Below are 16,410 nucleotides of genomic sequence, written 5' to 3' on the forward strand. Positions count from 1 at the left end.
ACCCTTGAAAACAAGCCTACATCTTGTTTACTAATGAGAGGCGGCATTGTTTTTGTTCAGTTTCTGCATGGGAAGCACCGCCAGTTCCATAGCTTGTTTCAGGATCTGAGGTCTTGGCCCTATGGGACTGGGTGTGTGAATACCATTTTGGCTCTCTTTTATGAGCCCTCCTGGATCTCCAGCCACTCTGAATAGAGCTGAGCCCGCCTCTTACATTTTCACTACTGTGGCACTTGCATTGTGTTGTGTGGCTGACTGACTGCTTCCAGATTCCAACCCATAGACGTATGTTCTAGCTAGCTGAGGAGCCAGCATGTGAACAATTCAGGGGAGGGGAAAGACAGAGTGTGGGAAAACAACCAGCCTGGAGTGTAATTATGAAAAGTAACATGCAAACCTCCTTACAACCCAATCAGTCTGCATGTGATGTGAAATGAATGGGAGAACTTTTCTTAACCTTCTGTAATTTCTCAATCGTAGCCTACATACACAAGAGTTACAACACTATTCCACAAATGTAATTTAGTTCAGTATTGGGGTGCTGTAGCCTACTTACTAAATACAAAATGAGAGTGACAACGGTTTCAGATCCATAGACAACGCATTCCTAATTTCTATTCAGTGCGTTTCTAAACCTCAACACATTAGTGGAAGTGAAACCAGAATGTGTAGGTGTATAATTTTCAGGACATCACCATGTGTTTCTCTACAGCCACATTGCAAACTTCTATTTAAGATGGCTAAAATAAACTGCCGTCTCTGTTAGGCACTTATATTCATAATCAAATTCAAAACATCCTGCTCCTCAGGCTGCCGTTTCCATAGCAACGGTCAGATGTTGCACTAATCACCACCACTCCACGTGAGCAGAAATGCCTGAGGGTGGAGTTGAGGCATCTTTTATTGTTTCCCCCTGCGGCTTCTCAAAATAACCATGGAGGAAGAGCTAAGCAGCACAGGGCGCACGAGCATAACATTTAAAATTCAAAAGAATATCTAGGCTATGACATAAACCATCACTGTAATAATCAGCACCAATTTTCCCCAAGGTTCTTCGATTTAAATTGGTTTTAATTGTATTGGGCTTATAGACATGTCCCTTGCCCCGAATGTGCTCACATAGACACAGTCTTCCATGTAATGACATCCAAAACTGTTGTCTCTCTTGTAAAGGAGGCAGCAATGCAGATTTACCAAGACTTCTCCAAAGACGGGTGTTACAAAGCACGTTGACTGACATACTGTAGGTAAAAGGTTGATCCCTCTGTAGTGGTACAACAGAGTTGAAGCCATCAACAGTGTAGACAGACCCATCCAGAGCTACACCACAATGTGTAGTGTGCAACAACAAAAAATTCAAGGCCACAATACATGAAAGATCTCAGAAATAAACCTGAATGTTAAGAAACCACAGGGCTCTCTGCGGTTCATATATATATATATATATATATATATATATATATATTATATACACACACACGCCTTTAGTGATAAACTGTGTGATGATAGCAGCTTCCTGGATGATTGCTTCCTGGCCACCCAAGCTTAGAATCACATGAGGTGCTGCTGAAGAGTAGTTATGAGTGGTTTAAGAAAACAGGCATCGCTCTATGCATGATGATCCAGGGTCTTAAATATGTAGCCTAATCACACTTGCTGAAGTCAATTCATATTCCCACATTTCATTCTTCTCATATAATACTGTACAGTATGGAACTGTACACTATGTGCCTGTAGTGTTTAAGTTTTGGTTTAGTCCATCAGCTACAACATGTGTTTTTTCTTTCTCTAAATACATAAACCATATGGACATTCATAGCACATGCCATCATTTGGTATGGATAATAATTCATACAATCCAAGCAGGCAAAACTCAGTGCACAGGTGCTGCCTGCCTCTACCATATAGAAACATTGTACATAAAACAAAGAATGCTACGATGAACAGCTTGTATTTGTTGCTACATAAAAGGAAAACAACTCCCTCAGTCCCAGACAGTAAGAATAAAAGGCCTTCTGTCTGTGGAATGTAGGTTATCAAACCATGAAACTGTTTCCACAAGTAATACCGTCTTAAAATATTTCATAGAATTTGATACAATGTGTCCAACTAATTCGACAATGTAACTAACCATTCTGAACACAGCAAAATATCTAGGTGGAATCTACACTCTATTTCTGTGTATATAGTCCACCAATGAATCGAACAAAGTATTTCAGTTTATTATTCTCATTGGTACCTAAAAAGTTCAGCCAGGGCAAGCTACATTTCAGGATATGAAGAAAATTAAACAGAATATTAAAAAACATTGCGTCGAAAGCCTACCTTTATATCTGGAACCATTTGCCTCACTTTGAACGTGGTTTTGGATCCCGTTAACATTTTGACGTCCAATATCCAACTCTCTCGGCAGGAACTACAGAAAGTAAGCTATCAGACTTTAGTTAATTTACGTTTTTTCCGATGGCGAGAAGAAAAAATGCCTTTAATCGCTCCATGTCTTTTCCAGGAAAACATAAGAAACGGTCCACTTTCTTCGAATGTCAGCGAGTCCATGCATCACCGGTTTCGAGAACAGAAGTTGTCTCTGAATTACAAACTAATTTAGTTTCTTTCACGTTTATCATTGGCGAAAGCATCCATGTCTGTACGCTACTGTGTAGAGCACGCCACGCATAAATGTACCGCCTGTCAGGAATATTTGCTTATAGGTTGTCAGTCACTGGTAAGGGGAAGAAATGTATACCTCTGCTTGTCCCTCTTGCGTTCCATTTGTTGTTTCCCCTCACCGTAGTTAAAACAACACACACCAGTGAAAGCAAGTGCAGTAGAGCCTCTTAAAGGGCCAGCAGTGTAAAAAGCATCTAATAGGAATCCATTTTTTTGTTTTACCAGTAGTTTGTTCTTCACTAATGGTCCTGCAAATTAAGCCACAAGGTGTGCATGTTCGGTTCCTTCCTGCACTACCACACCTTATTCAGGTAATTAAGGTCTTGGTTAGTTGAATGAGGTGTCAAGAGCACTGGGACTAAAGCAGTTCAGTTCTTCAGGACTATGAAGAACGCAGGTGACATTTTGAATTTGGGGTCTAGGAAAGGTGACCGTATGTAGAGCTTTTGAAGTAAGCCTCGTTTTATGGAAATGGTGATGGTTCAAATGGGCCAATTAATAGGTTGTTGAATACAGGCCTATACACAGATGCACATATATTTCTAAATACAAGTGTTTTGCCTCCACTGTCATTTGTAATTGACAAACTGATTCGCTGAAATTAGAACTTTTGAAAACCCCCTGAAATAAAAACGTGATATCTTAGACAATCAGTCTAGTCCCATTAACTGATATAGATACTTCACATCAGCCACATTATAAACATTTTACAGGATCATACATGCTTGTAAAATAGTTGTAAATCATTATACCCATGTTACTAATGCAGAATGAGTTGGATGCTGCATTTGTAGTATTCTGTAAAATGGCATTGTCACTAAGTGTTCAACTTCTCGCCTACCTTGAGAATTTCAAACAAGAATGGAAGCAACGATGTAAACATAAGAAAAAGCCATGAGGATGACTAAGCTTAAAGAGCACAGAAGCAATAAAAACAATACTTCAAAATCTACATAAATTACCAGTAGTTTCAACCAGCATACAACTACATACAAAATAAAAGCCCTAAAAAAAAAAAAAAGGTACCCATTTGTAGGCGTTAGTCTTATTAGTCTTAACAAAGGCAAGTGATGGATGAGTGATACAGTACCTGCAGTTGATCCTTTGATAAATGGCTGCTCTGTCATCGGAACTGACAATGTAGAAAGGTAGTACTGCAGCAATGCAGACAGATGCTATTGGAAGAATATTCCAGTGGGAATGTACTGCATAAATTCCTTTCGATGAGCAAATAGAAATTCTAAATGGATGAAGTACAGTCTGTCCCTCCTAACAGCCAGGTGGGGAGACCGTGTCCTTGTGAACGAGCTATAAATCCAAACCTTGTTCGACCACATGGGACCCTATTCAATATTAAATAAGGGTCTCCAATTTCTCTAATACATAGAACAGCTTCAGACAGTGTGGGCTGCATCATCTGGGTGAAAGTTACTTCTAATGTGTAACGCTGTGATGAGTTGTTTCTAATATGTAAAAACAGCTTTTGCTGTTAAGTCTCTCTTGCATGGTTGATTTGAGTGTTTCAACACAATTGATAATTGGCCAATATAATCCAATAATGTTACATTTATATCCACTGGCTGGCATCAGATGTATCGATGTACAAATTGACTCTAACAATGTAATCTCAGTTAACCCAGAACTAAAATCTGGTGTCATTTGGTCAGATGATCGATAAATGTACTGGACTACAGTACTATTTATGTTTAAATCGTTTGGCCACGAAAGATTATAAATCAACGGTGTCACAATTACATCATCCTTAGATCAAGATAATACCAATTCTCACCTTTCATCCAACATTATTGTACATCCAATGAGCACATTGAAAAACAGAATCCCTTTTCTGTACATCTCTGGAATACCTACCATACATTTGTAACCCCCCCCCCCCCCCAAAAGTCAGAAACAGTAAAACTTTTGGGATTGCCACCATGTTGTTGAAATACAATGAGAATTTATTCAAACATTGCAACAACAAAACAAAAAAAATTAAATCAGATGTTCTTTCCATCCAGATTGCACTGTCACAGCCTCTCCTCTCCAAACATGAAAAGATGGGGAAAAAAAAAAAAAACTGGTCACAAAACCAGGACTGCCCAAATCAGCTCAAAATAATGCACAAATTTGGTTAAATGGATAGTCATTTACATGCAACAATTCCAGTCCCATGCAACTAAAGTATCCCATGTTCATGTTGCTGATGACTATTCTGTCCCATAGAAATTAGAAAATGTACTATAGAAAAATAATGGGTCAGTTACTTAGTAAAACAAATTCAAAGCCATCTTATTCCGAGAGAGGGATTGCAGCAAGAGTATAGGTTGAAAACACCAACAATCAAGTATTGAATCATTGCTGTAATGTGTTAGCATTGCTTGGATTGGTGGTGAGAAATAAAATTAAATAAATTTCAAATTCAAATAAAAACAAACAAATAAAAGCCAGTCTGCTTGACACGTAAGAAAGATACTAAAAGTTTCTCAACTAAACATTCCAAAAGGAAGCTTCTGGAAAAAAAAGATTCTCACTATAAATATATATTCTCAAATCATATCGTCAGGTCAGCAAGAAGGAAACTAGTTTGCTAATGAGAAACCTTTGAGTTTAGGAGGCTCTTTTGTGATCAACTTTGACAGCCAAACTGTCCATTCTGGTGAATACTGACTCCTCCATAAACCCAGGCTATAAGCTTATCTTCCACTAATTTTAGCATCCGTCAATATAGATTATCTTTAAAAACATTGTAAAACTTTGGGTTTACAAAAATAACTTGAACATATACAACAACCTCAGTCATTTGTTTTTTATACAAAAATGTTTGCAGTCTAAGTCAAATGTTCAAGATGTTGTCTGTAAGCCATCCAATTCTTTAAAAAAAAAATTGTTGTTGATGTAAGCAAATATTATTACATTGAAAGGAGAGGAGAAAGCACACACACCCATTTCTTAGTTAGCCATCTTTTCATTAAAGATGACCTGTTTGTGCCTTATGAGCTGCAATTTGTTGTTGCAAAATGGTTTCATACAGCGTAAGCGCACAAACACACACCCCCCCCCCCCCCCCCCCCCCCACACACACACACCACGTCACACAGAAATATTGTTTGGGATATAGCTTAATGGTATTGTGGGGAATGGTTGGTTCCAATTCAAGATGCACATGCCACCTCGAAGTCATGGAGCATTCCCTTGAAGGGTGACTATTTTGAGCCGCATGTTTGAACTGCCTCTCAAAAGACAAATGTTACTTAAAAAGAGAGAAGAGTCCCTCATACCCTTGGCAAATTTTATTTTTTTAAATAAACTCAAATCTTAGTACCCATAAATTGCTCTCTTTTGTATTTTTGGTTAAGTCAAGCATGGAAACTTCCAGGAACATTGAATACAAATACAAGAGCGCCATCCATTGGGCAAGGCAGTGAATTGCATACAGATATTCTCTCGCTATTGTGCTTCAAGTGAAAAGACGTTTATAGAGTCAGGAAGATTAGTCTTCCTCATGATTCTACATGGCTCATTGGTAATAACACGGCTTGGATGAGAAAGTGTTAATACATTGGTGATGAGAAAAACAAATCAATTCCTAATCTGCAAATCATTGAGTGTAACACGAGACCAAAACGGTATCTAAAAAATGTGATATGTTCCAAACTCCAGAATTATTTATTTAATTAAATTTATATATCTATACACAGTGCCTTGCGAAAGTATTCGGCCCCCTTGAACTTTGCGACCTTTTGCCACATTTCAGGCTTCAAACAAAGATATAAAACTGTATTTTTTTGTGAAGAATCAACAACAAGTGGGACACAATCATGAAGTGGAACGACATTTATTGGATATTTCAAACTTTTTTAACAAATCAAAAACTGAAAAATTGGGCGTGCAAAATTATTCAGCCCCCTTAAGTTAATACTTTGTAGCGCCACCTTTTGCTGCGATTACAGCTGTAAGTCGCTTGGGGTATGTCTCTATCAGTTTTGCACATCGAGAGACTGAAATTTTTTCCCATTCCTCCTTGCAAAACAGCTCGCGCTCAGTGAGGTTGGATGGAGAGCATTTGTGAACAGCAGTTTTCAGTTCTTTCCACAGATTCTCGATTGGATTCAGGTCTGGACTTTGACTTGGCCATTCTAACACCTGGATATGTTTATTTTTGAACCATTCCATTGTAGATTTTGCTTTATGTTTTGGATCATTGTCTTGTTGGAAGACAAATCTCCGTCCCAGTCTCAGGTCTTTTGCAGACTCCATCAGGTTTTCTTCCAGAATGGTCCTGTATTTGGCTCCATCCATCTTCCCATCAATTTGAACCATCTTCCCTGTCCCTGCTGAAGAAAAGCAGGCCCAAACCATGATGCTGCCACCACCATGTTTGACAGTGGGGATGCTGTGTTCAGCTGTGTTGCTTTTACGCCAAACATAACGTTTTGCATTGTTGCCAAAAAGTTCAATTTTGGTTTCATCTGACCAGAGCACCTTCTTCCACATGTTTGGTGAGTCTCCCAGGTGGCTTGTGTCAAACTTTAAACACTTTTTATGGATATCTTTAAGAAATGGCTTTCTTCTTGCCACTCTTCCATAAAGGCCAGATTTGTGCAATATACGACTGATTGTTGTCCTATGGACAGAGTCTCCCACCTCAGCTGTAGATCTCTGCAGTTCATCCAGAGTGATTATGGGCCTCTTGGCTGCATGTCTGATCAGTCTTCTCCTTGTATGAGCTGAAAGTTTAGAGGGACGGCCAGGTCTTGGTAGATTTGCAGTGGTCTGATACTACTTCCATTTCAATATTATTGCTTGCACAGTGCTCCTTGGGATGTTTAAAGCTTGGGAAATCTTTTTGTATCCAAATCCGGCTTTAAACTTCTTCACAACAGTATCTCGGACCTGCCTGGTGTGTTCCTTGTTCTTCATGATGCTCTCTGCGCTTTTAACGGACCTCTGAGACTATCACAGTGAAGGTGCATTTATACGGAGACTTGATTACACACAGGTGGATTGTATTTATCATCATTAGTCATTTAGGTCAACATTGGATCATTCAGAGATCCTCACTGAACTTCTGGAGAGAGTTTGCTGCACTGAAAGTAAAGGGGCTGAATAATTTTGCACGCCCAATTTTTCAGTTTTTGATTTGTTAAAAAAGTTTGAAATATCCAATAAATGTCGTTCCACTTCATGATTGTATGCCACTTGTTGTTGATTCTTCACAAAAAAATACAGTTTTATATCTTTATGTTTGAAGCCTGAAATGTGGCAAAAGGTCGCAAAGTTCAAGGGGGCCGAATACTTTCGCAAGGCACTGTGTGATATATATATATATATAAAATATAATTGATACTGGGAGACATCTAAAAATGGTAGATGTGTGTGTGTGTGTGTAATATATATATATATATTTTACATTTGATCTCTAAATCACTTTGTTATGATCTTTGAAAATGACTCCATGTCTGGGTGCAAAATGAAAATATTTAAAAACAGGGGCTTTACACTGAGTAGGGTACAAAAATACCAGACGAGAAACTGCAGCAAAAACGAGTATTGTACAACTGATGCACATTTTGTAAAACATACAAACAAGATTGTAATGCCACAAGGACAAGAGACTGAAAAAGGCAACTAGGAAATAGAGTTAAACCACAACACTGGCACCAAAAAGCTGTTCCCATGGTAACTGAATCCTTAGCGAAGGGGTTCTAGCCCATGCGTCTGCCTTCCTGCAAGTAGAGGTGCAGTGTCTACAGTTCTGACATGACCTAAGGACAACATAACAGTCAGATACCTTCAAAATGGTAACAAAATGTCTACGGACATTAGGAAAGTGCTTGAATTTGTGCAGAGAGGTTAAGCGACGGGGGTCAGTCACTTGTTTGGAATCAACACAATGCCCTCAATTAGGACTTGAAGGAGAGTTGGGTTAAATAATCCAACTTGTTTTTAATCGTATCAATGGGGTGTCCATGTCAGGAATTTGGGGTTTGCCATAAGTAGGTGTTCACGAAAAGTTATGAATATTTAGACTAAAGTAACACAGCCCTATGGACAAGATTCCATAAAATACCTGTTACCTTTCTCAGCCACAAGAAAAGCAGAGTTACAATGTTACAATGGACAGTGTCTTTTTCAACCAAAATGTGAACGTTCATCAGTTAGCATGTACTGATTACCTTGAGGTCTTGAGCTGAAAATGCGAGGGGAGTTGGTTTTGAATGCCGGTTTAGTAGTGTTGGATGACCCTAAATGTACCAGCATATTATTGAAATGCCTCATTTTCATGATGGATATAAAATGACAAAAACAAGCCAGGAACAGTAAGATTCTAGCAACCTTATTAAAAACTGTATATTAGCCATTCGGGAATATCTACCACAGTACTCCGCCATGTATGTTCTATAATTGATACTGGGAGACATCTAAAAATGGTAGATGTATAAAAATGGACTTGACTGACATCTGGACACAGTGGTGAATTTAGATTGGATGGCTACTTTGCCATAAAAGGCATCTTAAGGGTGGATAGGACTATCTGTCTTGCTTGTAATATTTGAGATGAACTTGAATAGAGGTCTGTTGCATTCTGGAACATTAGCTGCACCATTGAAGCCAGAACAGCAACCACTGTAACATAATACTGTAGTTTCAATTTGCATTACAAGAGCGAGGACCAACGCAAAAGAAACCCAACTACTCATCAGGAAAGAGCACTGTTCATTCCCAAGTCATACATGAGCACCCGGTAACAGTAATGCCCTGGGCTTGTCCGTCTGCATACATTTCTAACCCTCTGGTTGAAAAGACTAACAAGACATTGAAGGGTTGATTCGTATGTTAAAATCCCACCAATTTACAGGGCCAAATATAGGTTGTCTCCACATATGGAGAAGAGTGATAATCAAGAAGTTTCTGGTTGTGCTTGTGCAGTGTTAGTTTGTGTGTGTAATGTGAATGTCAGTGTGCGTGTATCGCCTGCCGTATACATTCTCTCCACCAGGAGGAGACAGCTGCAAGGCGACAAGGGGACAAAGTGGAGGAGAGCCTGCAGTTCTCACACACACACATACAGCCTGCATAAGAGCCACAACAAATGTAAGAGATGTGCACAGTCCTATTGTCTAACGCTCGCCACAGCCCCCTTCTCTCCAGTCTCTGAAGTCACTGCACTGATCCTGTCCAGGACGCTCTCCACACACAGTGTTGCCTTTAGAGAAGGAAGTGATGCGATAAGAGGGCCAGGCTCTGTATCGTCCTATAGCAAGAAACCTCATCCATCAGTTTCCTTGTGGTTGGTGGCCACAAAGCCAGTTCTGGTCAGTCCGTCTGTTCAGAACCTGTGGATGGCTGGCTCCGTCTCCCTCCTCTTCAGCTCCTCTCGGTAGCAGCAGGAGCAGTAGTTGCCCGTCTCGGGGTGTCCGTAGTAGTTGCAGCTGGGCGTCCGGCAGCGGCTGGACAGGCCTCCGGCGCTGCCCAGGGAGTAGTGTCTGACCGGGAGAGGCCCGCTGCGAGGAACATCCAGGGCAGCGCGCAAGTCCCGGAATCCGTTAGTGTAGCCCCCGCCTACAGGCTCTGAGGTGGGGTAGTCTGGAGGGTCGTGCTCGGGGAGGTATGAGGGTGCGAAAGAGGGGATGAGGCGAAAGGGGCTGAGGGGTACCGGTGCCTGCGGGGGGTGGTACTGGGGGTGAGGGGGGCACTGCGCCATGGGGCAGTGGCGGGGGAGGGTGGCATAGGAAGGCAGCCCGGGATAAGACGAGGCTGGGGAGCCACCTGCAAGCTGGCGCCGCGTCTCCATGTAGCCGTGCATGTGTGGGTGCTGAGTGAGCGGGGCCGGGGAGGGCGGCTGGTCCATGAAGGTTGGCCGGGGGATGGGCACCACGCCGGAGTAGAGTGAGGGGTTGAATGAGGACGACTTGAGGTGGCTGAAGTTGGGCGGTGAGCTCTCAGCCGGCTCCTCTTTCGGTTCATAGGTGCGGTAGCCCACCTCTGTGCCTGCCGTTGCCTCCTTCTTGAGCTGCTGGATGCCGTTGGTGCTTCCTTTCCGCTCTGCCTCTCTCCGCTGCTGCTCCTGCTCTACCCGGAAGCGCTCCTCAGCGTCAGACAAGTAGCGCTGGATCATCTCCTCCTGGAAGGGCTGGCGGTTGCTGGTGATGAGCAGGCCAGCGAAGATGAACTTCCTCTCGCCCTGCATGGCCGCCCGCAGGATGCTCAGGCTCGCCTTCACGTCGGCACTGTACTTATACGGGTCACTCTCGCTGCTGCCACCGCCCGTGCCATTCTGACGCTCACTGCCCGACGACGGCGAGCCCTTCCCAGAGTCCTCAGAGGCGTGGGCCGAAGGCGAGCTGTCCTTGCTGCCCTTCCGCCCCCTCAGCGAACTTTTCTTCTTCTCTGTGCCCTCCTGCTTGGCCCCGCTGCCTCCTGCATTCTTCCCCGTCATCAGCCCGCCCACGTTCTTTTTAAGCTTGCTGCCCAGGCTCTTGCCGAAGCTGCCCAGCTTGTTGGCCACAGAGTCAGCCCTTTTCTTGTCTTTGTCTTTCTCCTTCTTGGGCTTTTCCTTTCCCCCCGTACCCGTCGTCAATGTTGCCGAGCTGTTACTGGACGAGCTGGAGGAGGAGGAGCTGTTCTTAGTCGACACACCTCCACCTGCGCTGGCAGCCCCTGCTGTCATCATTGCATCACCGTTGGAGCTGCTGCTGACTGACTCCTTGTCGGATTCTCCTGAGTCGGGAGGGGTGCGGGCGTCCTCTCCTGCAGAGGCGGTGGGGGACTCGGGCTGAGCCAAAGGTGCCTGCTGAAAGAACAGACACACCGATGATGAATTATAGAGAAATAAAAAAGAAACAGGGAGCGGGTGTGAGTGTGTGATGCAGAGAGCAACAGAGAGATTAAGAGCAGGAGTGAGAGGTGCAGATGACTCGGTTCAGAAAGCTTCTTTGCCATTTCTATAGATTCTATTGGAAAATATACATGCTATAATTGGAGAGGGTAGGACCTACAATGAAGATAATGATGACACTAGTTCACACAATGGACAGTTATCAAAACGGTCCTCTCTGCCAAGCCCCATAACCGTGACAACCGAAGAGTTGTAACACCAACGTCCTCGTTTTTATTGGAAAGTCAGAATACCTCAGCTCTTCAACAGCGATCCGTCTATTGCTACTTCTCACTAGGAGGTTAACGGTGAAATTGCCATGAGGTTGATATTCTTTCTAACTCCCAGCATTAGATTGGAATGCACGAAAAGGCCCCTCAAACCATTTAGTGTGAGGTCATTTTATGGGTGGTTTGTTTTCAACATGGGGTTTGTGAAGCAGAGGGAATGACTACCGACTAGAACAAAACATTAAATTACAACCCACATAATAACAGAAACCCACACCGTTATGTAACACAGTAAATAGCCTATCTCTCTTCATTTCAATTTAACCATCCATTACAACATGCTAAAAACATAACCAGGTAGGTAACATATGATCTAAGCTTCACATTCACAAACAATTTAGAGGGGGTGTTCAGGTATGCTATTGTTACAAAATTATCTGCAACCAGGGCTGAATCCAAACCGACAACTCAAATGGTCACAGTCTCCCATTGACATCAATGCATGACTGAGGGAAGTGTGTTAAGTGTTAGGATTCCCCCTTAGCGAATGAGAACACGAAAGATACCTCACAGGGCAGGGGCAGCCAGGTGACAGTCATGTAGCTGTGTAGCAGCTGGAGCTTTGCCTCCAGGGACAGGGTCACACTGAGGGAGGAAGACAGACAGGTCAAAGTTCAAAACGGAGGGTGAAATCGCCTTGTCGTGCCCCCAACAGTAACACCATGTTGGGTGAAACGTTTAGAGAAAGGGCTGCTTCCCAGAATATTACATGCATCATTTAGAGAAAGGGAAATAATAACTAGGCTACATAAGTGATGTCTGGAAACATGACAGTTATTCAAACTAGGCTAATGGCGTGGCATCTGTTCAAGTCTTGAGGCCCAAACGGCTCACTTGAAACTATGTAACCTTAATGGATAAATACTGTCAGAAATGTAGCCAACATGAATGCATAATTGTGTAGAGCTGAAATTCTAATTCCCCATACAAATTGTTCTATAATCCATTTGACAAACTATGTGCAGTGCCTTCAGAAAGTGTTCATACCCCTTGACTTATTCCACATTTTGTTGTGTTTCAGCCTGAATTCAAAATTGATAAAATAATCTCACCCATCCACACACACAATACCCCAATGGTATACCCCACGTTTTTAGAAATGTTTGCTAATTTATTTCCGTAAAGTATTCACACCCGAGTCAATACATGTTAGAATCACCTTAGGCAGCGATTACATCCGTGAGTCTTTCTGGGTAGGTCTCTAAGAGCCTTGCACACCTGGATTGTATAATATTTGCACATTTTATCAGTTTATTCTTCAAGCTCTGTCAAGTTGGTTGTTGATCATTGATAGACAGCCTTTTTCAAGTCTTGCCATAGATATTCAAGCTGATTTAAGTCAAAACTGTAACTGACATTCAATGTTATCTTGGTAAGCAGCTCCAGTGTATATTTGGCCTTGTTTTAGGTTATTGTCCTGCTAAAAGGTGAATGCTAAAAGAGAAATGTGTCTACCAGTGTCTGTTGGAAAGCAAACTGAAGCAGGTTTTCCTCTAGGATTTTGCCTGTGCTTAGCTCTATTCTGTTTCTTTTTATCCTAAATAACTCAATAGTCCTTGCTGAATACCAGCATACCCATAACAGGATGCAGCCACCACCATTCTTGAAAATATGAAGAGCGGTACTCAGTGATGTGTTGTTGGATTTGCCCCAAACATAATGCTTCGAATTCAGGACATAAAGTTCATTTCTTTGCAGTTTTACTTTAGTGCCTTTTTGTAATATTTGTATTCTATATAGTCATCCTTCTTTTCACTCTGCCATTTAGTATAGGGGAGTAGTGCTGAGAAATTAAATACAAGTTATTTTTTGTTTTTTAAAAGAACTAATCGTGTTGGTTCAATTATTTGAAATCCATTTTTCCCCGTGAGCTCAATGCGCACATTGCAGTTTCTCTAGAGATAAATCTGATCCAGCCTGAACTGTGCGATGTAGTAGTGAGTTGTAGTTTCCAGCAGACAAATATTTTACATATTTTGGAACTTAAAATGTGGTAATTAACTACAATGACCATAATCCATTGCAAATCTACTTTTCCGGACATTCTTTTACGCCTGCTACAGAAGAGACACGAATATTTGATCGTGATTGGACATAGCTAGCGATGCAACAGCTGCTTTCTAGCTCTACCTGAAAATACAGGAGTCATAAAAGTATGCCTTTGAAGAACTAAAACAAATTGGGATTTTGTCAGACAGCAGCTCTACAGAGATGAGGACTTCAAATGAAATAAAGCCATAAAACAAATGTAATATACACAACTGAAATATTATTAAAGTAATGTGAATAAATGATAAGCAGTAATGGACAGTCCACTACCATCATGGGACTTTTATTCATCGTTTTATTCAACCCAAATAATCAAGACGTGATTATTTTTATATAATCAAACCAAAACGACCTAAAAAAAAGCACCAATCGCTCAGCACTATTGTGGAGTAACTACAATGTTGTTGATCCGTCCTCAGTTCTATCACAGCCATTAAACTTTAACTGTTTTAAAGTCACCATTGGCCTCCTAGTGAAATCCCTGAGCGGTTTCCTTCTTCTCTGGCAACGGAGAAGTCACTGGGTGTATTGACAAACCGTCCGAAGTGTAATTAATAACTTCACCATGCTCAAAGGGGTATTCAATGTCTGCCTCTTTTTTTATTAAATAAAAATCTACCTACCATAAGGCATTCTTCTTCGCAAGGCATTGAAAAATGTCCCTGGTCTTTGTGGTTGAATCTGTGTTTGAAATTCACTGCTCGACTAAGAGACCTTAAAGATAATTGTATGTGTGTGGTACAGAGATGAGGTAGTCATTCAAAAATCATGTTAAACACTATTATTGCAACATGTTTCCTCCTGAACTTATTTAGGGTTGCCATAACAAAGGGGTTGAATACTTACTGGCCAAAGACATTTCAACTTTTCATTTTTTTTATTAATTAGTAAAAATTTATAAAAACATAATTCCGCTACAAAATGTGGAAAAAGTCAAGGAGTTTGAATGCTTTCTGAAGGCACTGTGTTAATTCCATTTAAGTTATTTTTGTACACCATTCCAGTTGAAACAAGAGCAAATCTTAATCCTGTGGAATAAATATCCAGTTATTTTTATTTCAGGCTATTTCTGTATTCCCCCTTGTTCCAATCATAGAAGGCATTTAGAGCTAATCTCACTCTGACTGACGAGCATTTCTCTAATCTGGAGCAGGGGCCAATACAGGATATTAGGTCCTACGAGGACATAGTGACTGCGTGTTTGTTTTTGGAGGGGGTAATGCAGACCCAATTTGAAGTGCAATGAGTCGGATCATACCTTGCCAACATGACATTGTCCGTGTCATCCTTGCCCCATTCCCAGTCCTTCCCAGGGTCCACTGCAAAGTGTACAGGCAGCATCTTGTGTTCTGAGTCAGTGAGAGGGATCACAACTGTGGGGGAGAGGGAGCAAAAATGTTCAAAGTAAAATTAAAAGCATTCTTCAATCCAGCAATTGTCATTCAACTGATGCAAAGTACTAATTAAAGAGGGACCGTAATGGCCAATTTCTGTGCCTCATTAAGAATGCAACTGAAAAGACTAGATTCGTGTCTTGGAGGCGTACTTTGATGTTGGTCATGGGGCGAGTTCGTAAACACTGGCAATCTACTCCAATTAGTACTCTGGTTTGAGAGACCCAGAGTGCAGAATAATTGATGAATTTACAAATGACATACACACAGTTGACATGTTTCAGTAAAGACTGGCTAAAAATGTTTTATTGTTACAGTCATTAACCCTTCTTGATAAGAGAAGTCTAACCAGCTTTTCTAGGGTGAGTAAAATGGTCAGAAGCTAGCCAACTTCTGCGTGAGTGTTTGACTGATGTTGTGAGATCAGAATGCTACTCTTCAGTCGGAGCGTCAAGTGAGTGATACTTTACAAACAAAACACTGTCAGTCAAGGGAATTACTTGAAACCAAAACCGAATCATCAAATATTACAAAGAAATCAGATGTCACAGGTACCCCTGTTAGTCCATTTTGGGACTATGATTGATGTGCAGTTCCTCTAATTTCGACCTTGGTGAGGTATAGTCTATTCATGTGGTCCACTTCACTATGAAACGTGTTGGTTGTAATAGCTAGTTAAGAGGATGATGAACATCTAACATTACCTTGCTCTTTCGAGCCGTCCTTCTGCTCCATGGAGACGAGGGCAGAGAAGTGGGCCTGGTCGTACGCCAGCACTAAGGGCGAACGATGGCACTTGGCAGCTGGCACCTCCAGGGGCAGATAGATCCCTCCAAATGGGATGGGGGCAAAAGCTGGTGAGGGAAGGAAGGAGGAGGAGAACAACATTCAGCATAAAACATCACAATCAGTTACAACACTAAAGTTCATAAAGCACAGCTTATGGATGGATGTAAGGCGGCCAAATTGGTAATATCAAAATGTGTCACCTTACCCTCTCCTCCAGAGTCCCTGAGCATGGTATCTGCCACCACTACTATGGGCCTCCTCAAGACATGGGCCAGGACGAACACATGGAACTCCTCCAGACTCTCGTACACAGGCTCCTCTGATGACTCCGTCCTGCACA

The 16,410-nt window shown here is 41.7% G+C and overlaps 2 protein-coding genes across 2 annotated transcripts in view; both read right to left on the reverse strand.

Annotated features, from left to right (window-relative positions):
• LOC139392738 (myotubularin-related protein 11-like) overlaps positions 1-2,800 on the reverse strand; it is a 34,960-nt gene extending 32,160 nt beyond the window's left edge. The window contains exon 1 of the mRNA XM_071140956.1: positions 2,326-2,800. Coding sequence (XP_070997057.1) covers positions 2,326-2,382 — 57 coding nt within the window. The 5' untranslated portion in view covers positions 2,383-2,800. The remainder of the gene's footprint in view (positions 1-2,325) is intronic.
• A 6,968-nt stretch (positions 2,801-9,768) lies between these two features.
• LOC139392732 (OTU domain-containing protein 7B-like) overlaps positions 9,769-16,410 on the reverse strand; it is a 30,568-nt gene continuing 23,926 nt past the window's right edge. The window contains exons 8-12 of the mRNA XM_071140944.1: positions 16,276-16,403; positions 15,986-16,135; positions 15,146-15,260; positions 12,345-12,423; positions 9,769-11,464 (exon numbers count right to left, since the gene is read on the reverse strand). Of these exons, the coding sequence (XP_070997045.1) occupies positions 10,001-11,464; positions 12,345-12,423; positions 15,146-15,260; positions 15,986-16,135; positions 16,276-16,403 (1,936 nt within the window). The 3' untranslated portion in view covers positions 9,769-10,000. The remainder of the gene's footprint in view (positions 11,465-12,344; positions 12,424-15,145; positions 15,261-15,985; positions 16,136-16,275; positions 16,404-16,410) is intronic.

Source organism: Oncorhynchus clarkii, chromosome 3 (assembly GCF_045791955.1).
Source record: "Oncorhynchus clarkii lewisi isolate Uvic-CL-2024 chromosome 3, UVic_Ocla_1.0, whole genome shotgun sequence".
Taxonomy (NCBI): Eukaryota; Metazoa; Chordata; class Actinopteri; order Salmoniformes; family Salmonidae; genus Oncorhynchus; species Oncorhynchus clarkii.